This window comes from Danio rerio, chromosome 7 (genome assembly GCF_049306965.1).
Source record: "Danio rerio strain Tuebingen ecotype United States chromosome 7, GRCz12tu, whole genome shotgun sequence".
Taxonomy (NCBI): Eukaryota; Metazoa; Chordata; class Actinopteri; order Cypriniformes; family Danionidae; genus Danio; species Danio rerio.
The window spans coordinates 7,739,069-7,752,500 of NC_133182.1; the positions used below are offsets into that span (position 1 = coordinate 7,739,069).

Sequence of the window (13,432 nt, forward strand, 5' to 3'; positions counted from 1 at the left end):
AACTAATCCTAATGAGTACTGTGAACTTACTCCATTTGAGTAAAGAAAGTAATTTGAGTACAGTAAAACTTAATAAATGAAGATAACTCAAACCAACTGAGTACTGTAAACCCCAGTAAGTTAAGGCAAATTACAAAACTAATCTATATGAGTTCTGTGAGCTTACTCTATTTAAGTTGAAGTAATGAGGTATTTAATTAACTCATTACCTTGAACACTGACTTCAAAATTCCTTTCAAATGAGTAGAATTAACTTTCAGTGAATTTTGAGTTAACTGCACTCATTACATTTGATAAAGTTGACTGTTGGGTTTTACAGTGTACAACCCCCCCCCCCCCCCCCATTTTTGGCTTTCAATTCGGATTGCAATAAATATTTGAAGTTTTTCTAGCAATGTTAGACTAATACCGGTTTTGTAAAATTGTCGAATGTACATCAACCTCCTGGTTTAGCACAAGTACAGTATATTGCACCTTTAGCTATGAAAAACAATATATTTTACCTATTGTTGTCTTACAGGTACAACATTTTAATTAAATTTGTTTTTAGTGTTATGGTATAATCTGTTTAATATACAATAACATATTCTTATTTCAGTAAAACATCATTAGTGTTATATCGCTGTTGTTGTTGACGTGAAAAGAAAAAACAACTGAAGCCTTAAAAAAGTTTAATATGAAACCAAAACAATGCATTAGTAGTATTAATAAAGAAAAACAGTTACATCACAATAAATGTTAACCAGGAGTTAAACAATATACAGTGTCCTTATCAAAAAGGTGATGTGTATAATACATTTTTGATTAAGTAAATACAGTATGTGTGTAGTGATGGTGTTAGGTAGAGGCATCACGACAGCACTTGTGATAATCCTGAAAAAATATAACAAAACATTACTGTTGATAAAAGATTATTAATTAACAAAAAATGGACATATACATAGCCCACACACACAGGGCTTTCCATTAACTTTTGGCGGGTGTTAATGTAAAGCCCTGTATATATATATATATATATATATATATATATATATATATATATATATATATATATATATATATATATATATATATATATATATATATATAGTTAAATTAGTAACTATATTGAAAATAATAAGCTCAATTTTGGGTACTGAGAACCTAAAAGCACAAACAGTTCGGTACCTGGAAAAGTATATTACAGTAAGTATATGAGAGTAAGTATAATTAAGCAAGAATATCAAAAGTGTATGAAAAGGGTAAGCGTACATATATCAGAGTAAGTATAATTGAAAAAAGAATAACAAAAGGGTAAGCGTACATATATCAGAGTAAGTATAATTGGGTAAGAATAACAAAAGGGTAAGTGTACATATATCAGAGTAAGTATAATTGGGTAAGAATAAAAGGTAAGTGTACATACATCAGAGTAAGTATAATTGAGTAAGAATAACAAAAGGGTAAGTGTACATATATCAGAGTCAGTATAATTGAGTAAAAATAACAAAAGGGTAAGTGTACATATATCAGAGTAAGTATAATTGAGTAAGAATAACAAAAGGGTAAGTGTACATATATCAGAGTAAGTATAATTGAGTAAGAATAACAAAAGGGTAAGTGTACATATATCAGAGTAAGTATAATTGAGTAAGAATATCAAAAGGTTAAGTGTACATATATCAGAGTAAGTATAATTGAGTAAGAATAACAAAAGGGTAAGTGTACATATATCAGAGTAAGTATAATTGAGTAAGAATAAAAGGTAAGTGTACATATATCAGAGTGAGAATAATTGAGTAAAAATATTAAAAGCGTAAGTATACATATATCAGAGTAGGTATAATTGAGTAAGAATATCAAAAGGGTAAGTGTACATATATCAGAGTAAGTATAATTGAGTAAGAATATCAAAAGGGTAAGTGTACATATATCAGAGTCAGTATAATTGAGTAAAAATAACAAAAGGGTAAGTGTACATATATCAGAGTAAGTATAATTGAGTAAGAATAACAAAAGGGTAAGTGTACATATATCAGAGTAAGTATAATTGAGTAAGAATAAAAGGTAAGTGTACATATATCAGAGTAAGTATAATTGAGTAAAAATATTAAAAGCGTAAGTATACATATATCAGAGTAAGTATAATTGAGTAAGAATATCAAAAGGGTAAGTGTACATATATCAGAGTAAGTATAATTGAGTAAGAATAATAAAAGGGTAAGTGTACATATATCAGAGTAAGTATAATTGAGTAAGAATAATAAAAGGGTAAGTGTACATATATCAGAGTGAGTATAATTGAGTAAAAATATTAAAAGCGTAAGTATACATATATCAGAGTAAGTATAATTGAGTAAGAATATCAAAAGGGTAAGTGTACATATATCAGAGTAAGTATAATTGAGTAAGAATAATAAAAGGGTAAGTGTACATATATCAGAGTAAGTATAATTGAGTAAGAATAAAAGGTAAGTGTACATATATCAGAGTAAGTATAATTGAGTAAAAATATTAAAAGCGTAAGTATACATATATCAGAGTAAGTATAATTGAGTAAGAATATCAAAAGGGTAAGTGTACATATATCAGAGTAAGTATAATTGAGTAAGAATAATAAAAGGGTAAGTGTACATATATCAGAGTAAGTATAATTGAGTAAGAATAATAAAAGGGTAAGTGTACATATATCAGAGTGAGTATAATTGAGTAAAAATATTAAAAGCGTAAGTATACATATATCAGAGTAAGTATAATTGAGTAAGAATATCAAAAGGGTAAGTGTACATATATCAGAGTAAGTATAATTGAGTAAGAATAATAAAAGGGTAAGTGTACATATATCAGAGTAAGTATAATTGAGTAAGAATAATAAAAGGGTAAGTGTACATATATCAGAGTGAGTATAATTGAGTAAAAATATTAAAAGCGTAAGTATACATATATCAGAGTAAGTATAATTGAGTAAGAATAATAAAAGGGTAAGTGTACATATATCAGAGTAAGTATAATTGAGTAAGAATAAAAGGTAAGTGTACATATATCAGAGTAAGTATAATTGAGTAAAAATATTAAAAGCGTAAGTATACATATATCAGAGTAAGTATAATTGAGTAAGAATATCAAAAGGGTAAGTGTACATATATCAGAGTAAGTATAATTGAGTAAGAATAACAAAAGGTTAAGTGTACGTATATCAGAGTAAGTATAATTGGGTAAGAATAACAAAAGGGTAAGTGTACATATATCAGAGTCAGTATAATTGAGTAAAAATAACAAAAGGGTAAGTGTACATATATCAGAGTAAGTATAATTGAGTAAGAATAACAAAAGGGTAAGTGTACATATATCAGAGTAAGTATAATTGAGTTAGAATAACAAAAGGGTAAGTGTACATATATCAGAGTAAGTATAATTGAGTAAGAATATCAAAAGGTTAAGTGTACATATATCAGAGTAAGTATAATTGAGTAAGAATAACAAAAGGGTAAGTGTACATATATCAGAGTAAGTATAATTGAGTAAGAATAAAAGGTAAGTGTACATATATCAGAGTGAGTATAATTGAGTAAAAATATTAAAAGCGTAAGTGTACATATATCAGAGTAAGTATAATTGAGTAAGAATATCAAAAGGTTAAGTGTACATATATCAGAGTAAGTATAATTGAGTAAGAATATCAAAAGGGTAAGTGTACATATATCAGAGTAAGTATAATTGAGTAAGAATAACAAAAGGGTAAGTGTACATATATCAGAGTAAGTATAATTGAGTAAGAATAAAAGGTAAGTGTACATATATCAGAGTGAGTATAATTGAGTAAAAATATTAAAAGCGTAAGTATACATATATCAGAGTGGGTATAATTGAGTAAGAATATCAAAAGGGTAAGTGTACATATATCAGAGTAAGTATAACTGAGTAAGAATATCAAAAGGGTAAGCGTACATATATCAGAGTAAGTATAATTGAGTAAGAATAACAAAAGGGTAAGTGTACATATATCAGAGTAAGTATAATTGAGTAAGAATAACAAAAGGGTAAGTGTACATATATCAGAGTAAGTATAATTGAGTAAGAATAACAAAAGGGTAAGTGTACATATATCAGAGTAAGTATAATTGAGTAAGAATAAAAGGTAAGTGTACATATATCAGAGTGAGTATAATTGAGTAAAAATATTAAAAGCGTAAGTATACATATATCAGAGTAGGTATAATTGAGTAAGAATATCAAAAGGGTAAGTGTACATATATCAGAGTAAGTATAATTGAGTAAGAATATCAAAAGGGTAAGTGTACATATATCAGAGTCAGTATAATTGAGTAAAAATAACAAAAGGGTAAGTGTACATATATCAGAGTAAGTATAATTGAGTAAGAATAACAAAAGGGTAAGTGTACATATATCAGAGTAAGTATAATTGAGTAAGAATAACAAAAGGGTAAGTGTACATATATCAGAGTAAGTATAATTGAGTAAGAATATCAAAAGGGTAAGTGTACATATATCAGAGTAAGTATAATTGAGTAAGAATAACAAAAGGGTAAGTGTACATATATCAGAGTAAGTATAATTGAGTAAGAATAAAAGGTAAGTGTACATATATCAGAGTGAGTATAATTGAGTAAAAATATTAAAAGCGTAAGTATACATATATCAGAGTAGGTATAATTGAGTAAGAATATCAAAAGGGTAAGTGTACATATATCAGAGTAAGTATAATTGAGTAAGAATATCAAAAGGGTAAGTGTACATATATCAGAGTAAGTATAATTGAGTAAGAATATCAAAAGGGTAAGTGTACATATATCAGAGTAAGTATAATTGAGTAAGAATAATAAAAGGGTAAGTGTACATATATCAGAGTAAGTATAATTGAGTAAGAATAATAAAAGGGTAAGTGTACATATATCAGAGTGAGTATAATTGAGTAAAAATATTAAAAGCGTAAGTATACATATATCAGAGTAAGTATAATTGAGTAAGAATAATAAAAGGGTAAGTGTACATATATCAGAGTAAGTATAATTGAGTAAGAATAAAAGGTAAGTGTACATATATCAGAGTAAGTATAATTGAGTAAAAATATTAAAAGCGTAAGTATACATATATCAGAGTAAGTATAATTGAGTAAGAATATCAAAAGGGTAAGTGTACATATATCAGAGTAAGTATAATTGAGTAAGAATAACAAAAGGTTAAGTGTACGTATATCAGAGTAAGTATAATTGGGTAAGAATAACAAAAGGGTAAGTGTACATATATCAGAGTCAGTATAATTAAGTAAAAATAACAAAAGGGTAAGTGTACATATATCAGAGTAAGTATAATTGAGTAAGAATAACAAAAGGGTAAGTGTACATATATCAGAGTAAGTATAATTGAGTAAGAATAACAAAAGGGTAAGTGTACATATATCAGAGTAAGTATAATTGAGTAAGAATATCAAAAGGGTAAGTGTACATATATCAGAGTAAGTATAATTGAGTAAGAATAACAAAAGGGTAAGTGTACATATATCAGAGTAAGTATAATTGAGTAAGAATAACAAAAGGGTAAGTGTACATATATCAGAGTAAGTATAATTGAGTAAGAATATCAAAAGGGTAAGTGTACATATATCAGAGTAAGTATAATTGAGTAAGAATAACAAAAGGGTAAGTGTACATATATCAGAGTAAGTATAATTGAGTAAGAATAAAAGGTAAGTGTACATATATCAGAGTGAGTATAATTGAGTAAAAATATTAAAAGCGTAAGTATACATATATCAGAGTAGGTATAATTGAGTAAGAATATCAAAAGGGTAAGTGTACATATATCAGAGTAAGTATAATTGAGTAAGAATATCAAAAGGGTAAGTGTACATATATCAGAGTAAGTATAATTGAGTAAGAATAATAAAAGGGTAAGTGTACATATATCAGAGTAAGTATAATTGAGTAAGAATAATAAAAGGGTAAGTGTACATATATCAGAGTGAGTATAATTGAGTAAGAATAATAAAAGGGTAAGTGTACATATATCAGAGTAAGTATAATTGAGTAAGAATAATAAAAGGGTAGGTGTACATATATCAGAGTAAGTATAATTGAGTAAGAATAAAAGGTAAGTGTACATATATCAGAGTAAGTATAATTGAGTAAAAATATTAAAAGCGTAAGTATACATATATCAGAGTAAGTATAATTGAGTAAGAATATCAAAAGGGTAAGTGTACATATATCAGAGTAAGTATAATTGAGTAAGAATAACAAAAGGTTAAGTGTACGTATATCAGAGTAAGTATAATTGGGTAAGAATAACAAAAGGGTAAGTGTACATATATCAGAGTAAGTATAATTGAGTAAGAATAACAAAAGGGTAAGTGTACATATATCAGAGTGAGTATAATTGAGTAAGAATAACAAAAGGTTAAGTGTACGTATATCAGAGTAAGTATAATTGGGTAAGAATAACAAAAGGGTAAGTGTACATATATCAGAGTAAGTATAATTGGGTAAGAATAAAAGGTAAGTGTACATATATCAGAGTAAGTATAATTGGGTAAGAATAAAAGGTAAGTGTACATATATCAGAGTAAGTATAATTAAATAAATATACCAGAGTAAGTATATCTGAGTAAATATATCAGAGTAACTATAATTGAATAAATAAATCAAAGAATAGTTGAGCAAGTATTTCAAGAGTAAGTATGTTTGAGTATAACTGAACAAATATTTCAGAGTAGGTATAATTGAGAAAATATATCAAAGTATAGTTGAGTAAATATATCGCAGCAAGTAGAATTGATTAAATATATCGACATATAATTAAGTAAGTATATCAAAGTATAACTGAACAAATATACCAGAGGAAGTGTATCAGAGTAAGTATAATTGAGTCAATATATAAAAGTATAATTAAGTATGTCAGACTAAGTATATTGAGTAAGTATATCAAAGTAAGCACAATTGAGTAAGGAAATTAGAGTAAGCATAATTGAGTAAGTATTTCAGAGTAAGTGAAAGTAAGTATATTGCAGTAAGTACAATTGAAAAAGTATATCCGAGTCATACCTGTCAACCCTCCCGTTTTTCCCGGTATTCTCCCGTATTTTACAGTTCTATCCTGCTCTCATAGCATAAAGGGATTTTCCCGTTTTTCTCCAGTATTTTCAGTGTTTCTCTGAAGGGTGGCAAGAAACATTAAAGAGTCAAGCCTCCCCATACGCAACCCATACCCCTGAACCACCAGGGGCCGGCCCTTGCTCTAAAATGTGAGTCTGTTCTGCGCATTTGCTTTGTTTAGGCATGAAAACACTTTGAAATAAATATAAAAATGGCGCGATTCCCCTTCCTTTTTATTACAGATGCCGTCAACCCTCCTTAAAACAGTCATATAATGGTGCGTGACAGTCAGCTGACGAGCTCCATAGTAATAAATTAGACGCTGTTTCCAAAACAGATTTTATGCAGGCGAAAGCAAAAGTCTGGCTTTTGGCTGCGTGTTTGAACAGAAATATACACATAATTAATAATAATAACATCTAAAGATGTCGATTTTGGCGTTTTTTTAATCCGAACACAAGTAATTTCGTCTTAAATGAGCATAAAAAGTTAGGAAAGCAGTCCAATGCCTTCATTATAATGTTAGATGTGTGCATTTTTAAAGTGACACCTCTTATTTAATGTAATCAAACGAAAAAAATCTAAATAAATACAATATTCATTTTTTGCTCTATAATCAGAATGTGTAAGTTAATTATACAGCGAAGAAACGGCTAATGAGATTTAATAACTTGATTTTATTTCATTATAACAGCTATTCATTTTGATAAGCTGAACTGTTTGCTAATGTATTTGCTGCCAATATATATATTTATTTTTCCTTTTGTATATGACAGGGGTCACCAATCTCGGTCCTGGAGGGCCGGTGTCCCTGCAGGGTTTAGTTCCAACTTGCCTCAACCCACCTGCCTGGATGTTTCAAGTATACCTACAGTAGTAAGACCTTGATTAGCTTGTTCAGGTGTGTTTGATTAGGGTTGGAGCTAAAATGTGCAGGACACCGGCCCTACAGGAACAAGTTTGGTGACCACTGGTATATGATAATAATAAAACATATCACTGACCATTTAACTGTTTATTTACAACGAAACAGCTCCAAAAGAACATAGTAATTTGGGGATTTAAAAAAAAAAGGGGGGGGGGGGGGGTCACTTATTATGGTGGGCAGATCCCTTATTTTCACATCCCAATGTTGACAGGTATGATCAGAGTATAATTGAGTATGTCAAAAGGGTAAGTGTAAGTATATCAGAGTACGTATAATTGAGCAAGTATAGCTGAGTATCTCAGAATGCTCTGGGTTTTGGGCATGTTCGTTTTGGTGCTTTCAAATTGTTCAACAAAATTAACTTGTGCACATGTAAGATTCTATACTTACCATACGGCGATGTATGTGCCAGTTCTGCAGAAGACAGGAGCGGCTGCAAGACAGCAGAAGATCGTCTGTCTGTGCACTTGCACGCTTCGGCACACACTCTTGTGTCTGTGCTTTCTCTTCAGTCTGTTCTCGCTTTGCAAACTGACAGAAATGAAGAGGGCATGCATACTTATTGAGGGATAACCGACAATGAGCTGTTAAAGTATTAAAAAAATAATGCTCATTTGAGATTTAACAGCCACTGCGCATTCACATCTTGACCACATCACCTCAGGAGTTCAGTTTTTTTAAATTATTCAACAGCTCTTTGTCAATTATTCTTTTATGTGACATTTTTTTCACACAACATTAAATTGAGTTACAACAGTTCCCACAGCTAATGACACAGTTCAGATGATGTATTTCAGACATTTGTCAGGTTTTTGACCTCAAACTGCTCGTGTGTGGCATTAGTTCCTCACAAATCTCATCCAAAGCTTTCTGTTGTGTGTTTTATTGTGATTTTTGTCTGTTATATCTGTAAAACAACTCAAACCATTTAACGTAATGAAGCTGTAATGCACTCAAAACATGCCGGAACTACTTTAGCTGTGCAGTTATATGAAAATAACTGCACCCCTTAGAATGTGCATCAGCCAATCAAAATCAAGCATTTAAAAGACCTGTAGATTAAGTAATTACAGATTGCTTGATTAATTACTTCTAACTGATGATAGATTAATTGATGACGAGCTGTTGATTTTTACACTTTGGCTGTGCGCTTATATTACATTAATTGCACACATTACAATGTTTATCGATGTTTTAACTATTCTTATCTCTATTACATAATGTCAATTTTATTTATACAGCACTATTATACACAACCAAAGGTTGACCAATGTGCTGCACAATACAAATCACAAAGAACAAGTATAGAATTATAGCTAAAACAAACAAATTTCACTATTAGTTATTATAGCTAAAAACAAACATTTCTCACTGATAAAATACCAAATCAAAAAGGTAAGTTTTCAACCTAGATTAAAAAACAAACAGAGACGATATAGACCTGATACAGAGGGGCAGAGCATTCCACAAGGTAGGACCAGCTACTGCGAAAGCCCGGTCACCCATGCATTTCAGCCTCGACTTTGGGATGTCTAATAGTCTCTAGTTAGATGACCGAAGAGACCGACCAGGCTGATGTTCAGTCAACAGGTCTGAAAGGTAGGAAGGCCATTTAGAGATTTAAAAACCAGGAGAAGAATTTTAAAAGTGACACAATAGTGCACAGGCAACCAGTGCAAAGAGCGCAAAACTTGTGTGATGTGGTCATGTCTTTTGGTAAAGGTTAAAAGCCTTGCAGCAACATTTTTAACAAACTGTAGGCGGTATAGAGATGTCTGACTGATCCCAAAATATAGTGAATTACAGTAGTCCAATCTAGAATAAAAGCATCATTTGTTTTTTCTAGATAAAATAGGTTTGACTGTTTTTAAAAGTCGAAGCTGAATAAAGCAGGATTTGACCACTGCGTCGATCTGTTTATCAAATCTCAAGCCATCATCAAAGATAACACCCAGATTTTTTACACAAGGCTTCACAGAAAAATTCACCAAGATGGTGGTGTTCTGGAGGAATTTGACGGGTCGAACACAATGATTTCAGTTTTACTCTATTAAAATCTAGAAAGTTCAAAGACAACCAGGATTTCATATCCGACAGGCAAGACATAAGAGTCTTCAATCCACTTGAACTCGGTTTTAAGGGCAGGTAAATCATCTGCATAACAGTGGAAAGACAGACCATGTTTTCTAAAAATAGAACCCAGGGGAAACATATATAAGGAAAAAAGAATAGGGGCTAAAATACATCCCTGTGGAACACCACATGACAAAAATGTTGGTGTTTTTAGTTTATTTTGTACATATACTTATTTATTTTTTTATTTCTATTATTTTTTTTTTTTAGAAAATCTACATAGCTATGTCTATTTTAGTGCTTCTTAACTCTGTTTGATTAATTGTATAATTTTTGTATTGTTTTTTAGGTTGACATCTGTCCAGGGACAATGGATGAAAGATAGCCTTCTGGCTAATTCTGGTGCATTTGCAGCAATGCTAATTACTGTGCACTGTTCCTTCCAAATACACAAATAAATAAATAAATAAATAAATAAATCAGCCAATCAGGGTCAGGCATTCAACAGGCCATAAGATAACTAAAGTTAATGCAGGGTCACTCATTAAACGATTTGAAACATTTAACTTATGTTGTTAACTTACTACTAGTATCCTTTGAGCCAAAGTCAAAAAATTGTTCAGAAAATAATCCACTTACATGGCAACATAAGCTCATTGTGATTACGTACCCCCCTATAAATTTCTGGAGAGGGCAAATTATGTATCCAGAGGAATGCATATGTGCATTTTGTCTTTGAAATTGGTTGATCGAATGCTCAGTCAGTCAACAGCAGCTTCTGGTGGATTTACATGAGAAGAGCAGGAGCAAATGACACTTGCAAGATAAAATTGAGATCTGAAGAAGTGTACACAGCGGCCTTTGTGAAAACAAAATTTGTGGATTTGTGAAAAAAAACGTCACTCCTGGGACGTATTTCGCTCTCTGCAGAAATGTTTATAGGGGTAGGCATTAATAATGAGCCTGGGTTGCATATAGGCCAAGTGACTAAACACAGTTCTAAATATGTTTACAGTTAAACAGTTTTCATTAAATAAAAAAAAAAAGAACAAAAACTGGTGAGTTTTTCTGTAGTCAGTTTGCTTTACTATATTCAGTACATTTATTACATTATTATTACTATTTTGTATATTTAGTTATGTTAGTAAATTTAGTATATTTAGTAAAATACTAACATTTAGTACAGGGCTGGCCAACCCTGTTCCTGGAGAGCCACCTTCCTGCAGATTTCAGTTGCTACCCATATCAAACACATCTGAACCAATTAATTAAGGCCTGAACACCACGTGATAATTACAGGCAGGTGTGTTTGATATGGGTAGCAACTGAAATCTGCAGGAATGTGGGTCTCCAGGAACAGGGTTGGCCACCCCTGATTTAGTATTTTTAATTTGAGAACACAGTACAAAATAGTATTATTATTGGTAATATTATTGGTAATAAATCAGTTGTTATTATTGGTAAACAACAAAATCGACAGTAACATACAGTGCACATTATATAAATAATGTAAAAAGTTATTTACTTGAGTCTTGAGTGACATCACCCAGTTCTCTGTAGGATTGAGACAAGTCTGTCCGTTCTTCAGTGTGGCACTGCAGAAACAAATGTACAATTGTAAATTATCTGGTTATAACTGCAGATCAATGACGTGTGAAACAGCCTACTGTAACGTCTGCAATTATATAAAATAAATAAATAAATGCAACATATATGAACACATACAGACCCTTATGCTGTGTTCACACCAGGCACGGAACGCGCAGATAAATCGTGCTATTCACACGTAAATAGTCACGTGAACATTTAAGTTTACTAGTGTTAAACCCCGCTTTATTCGCGTGCCAAATTCAGACGGGGATTCATGTGATGGGCAGGGCTTCTGTCTGCTCGGTGACTCTAGCTTCATTGCTAAATGGCTAATATATATTACTAAATGGCATTATATTGATAGAATAGCTGTGCTTATGTGCTTTATGAAGGCTGAAAAACAGCATTGATTCATTTGGAGCCGTGTCTGAGTCCACTTGATCCTTGTGCTCCCTGGTGCGTCCAGCTCTGTGAGCTCATAAACTCCTCCAGAAACTGAACCTGGATGATGGAGGCTTTCAGCGGTGCTTCTGACTGAGCCGAGCCCAGTTTGATGAACTGTTGTTGGTTTCGGATGAAGGATTTTCCCAGGGACTCCAACAACAGGCGCTACGTCACAGTCACGCCCCCACAAGAGCAAGCTCCTGATTGGTTAATGCCGTGCTAATGTCCACTTAAGTTCAGATTTTTGAACGAACAATTTGCGCAAAATGGGCGTTAAGTGCATCAAATGCACAAAATGCTCAATTCGCGCGTATCGCGCCATTTGCGGCATTCACTCCTATTGCGCCGCAGGATGTCTATTCGGGTGTATGCATTGACTTAACATGTAAAGCACTCACACTTTATGCTGCTTCTGCGTCTGGTGTGATTACAACATTACAGTCTACGATTTGTTACCAACTACAGAAAAACTACATACAGCAGACATTTAGTCCTTATTTAGGTTCAAAAACAACACAAAACATAGAGCCCACAGTCAGAGCAAACCCCTCATCTGTATCTGTAATCTTCACCAGCACATGTAGCCTCTGTTAGAGAGTCATTCAGTCATTCCGAGTTTAAAGTTGTCCAAAAGGCAATGATAGTTAAACATGGCAGTTTGCACATGTTTGCTGAAAGAATCATTTGCTTCTTTGCTTTTTCCGGTTTCTCCTTTGTTTTTTCGTGCTTCACTCTCGCAGTTGTCCATTTCTGACAGCATCGAATGTCAGAAGCATGTCAATAATCAAGCCCACTGTAGAAAATATTCCCCCCCGCGACTTGGACTCTTCCAGTCACCCCGCCGATCAGCGTGAAATGAGCTGATCCAAATTTTCTTGCGGAGTTTCGGAAAGTGGCAGAGGGGAGAAAGAGTTGATGATGATAGGGGTTAGTAAGATAATTAAAGCTGTGCATTGTAAATAGTTAGAGAAAAAGGAGTATTTTAATCCGAGAAGTTCATTGATGGTGTGTGTGCGTACATTTAAAAAGTAAGTAAAACAGAATGTTCAATGCTTAGTTTAGTGAAAGTTTATACCTATTTGTTTGTTTATAAACTGTACCGAACCACTGTAAAGATTGCCGATTTAGTAATTTACGGCTGATTTAGAAATCGTAACCCATGCTTTAATCTCCTCTCGGTCAGACTACTGCAACTCTTTGTACATTGGCCTTCGTACAGTTGGTCCAAAATGCAGCCGCCAGATTAATAACAGGAACTAAGAAAAGAGATCATATCTGCCCTGTCCTCGCCTCATTGCACTGGCAA

At 32.1% G+C, this 13,432-nt stretch overlaps 1 protein-coding gene across 1 annotated transcript in view; it reads right to left on the reverse strand.

The window, feature by feature from the left end:
- Positions 1 to 654: 654 nt before the first annotated feature.
- Positions 655 to 13,432, reverse strand: part of LOC108190774 (interleukin-8-like) — a 15,685-nt gene continuing 2,907 nt past the window's right edge. Inside the window, exons 3-5 of the mRNA XM_068222472.2 lie at positions 11,618 to 11,687; positions 8,410 to 8,550; positions 655 to 873 (exon numbers count right to left, since the gene is read on the reverse strand). Of these exons, the coding sequence (XP_068078573.1) occupies positions 838 to 873; positions 8,410 to 8,550; positions 11,618 to 11,687 (247 nt within the window). The 3' untranslated portion in view covers positions 655 to 837. The remainder of the gene's footprint in view (positions 874 to 8,409; positions 8,551 to 11,617; positions 11,688 to 13,432) is intronic.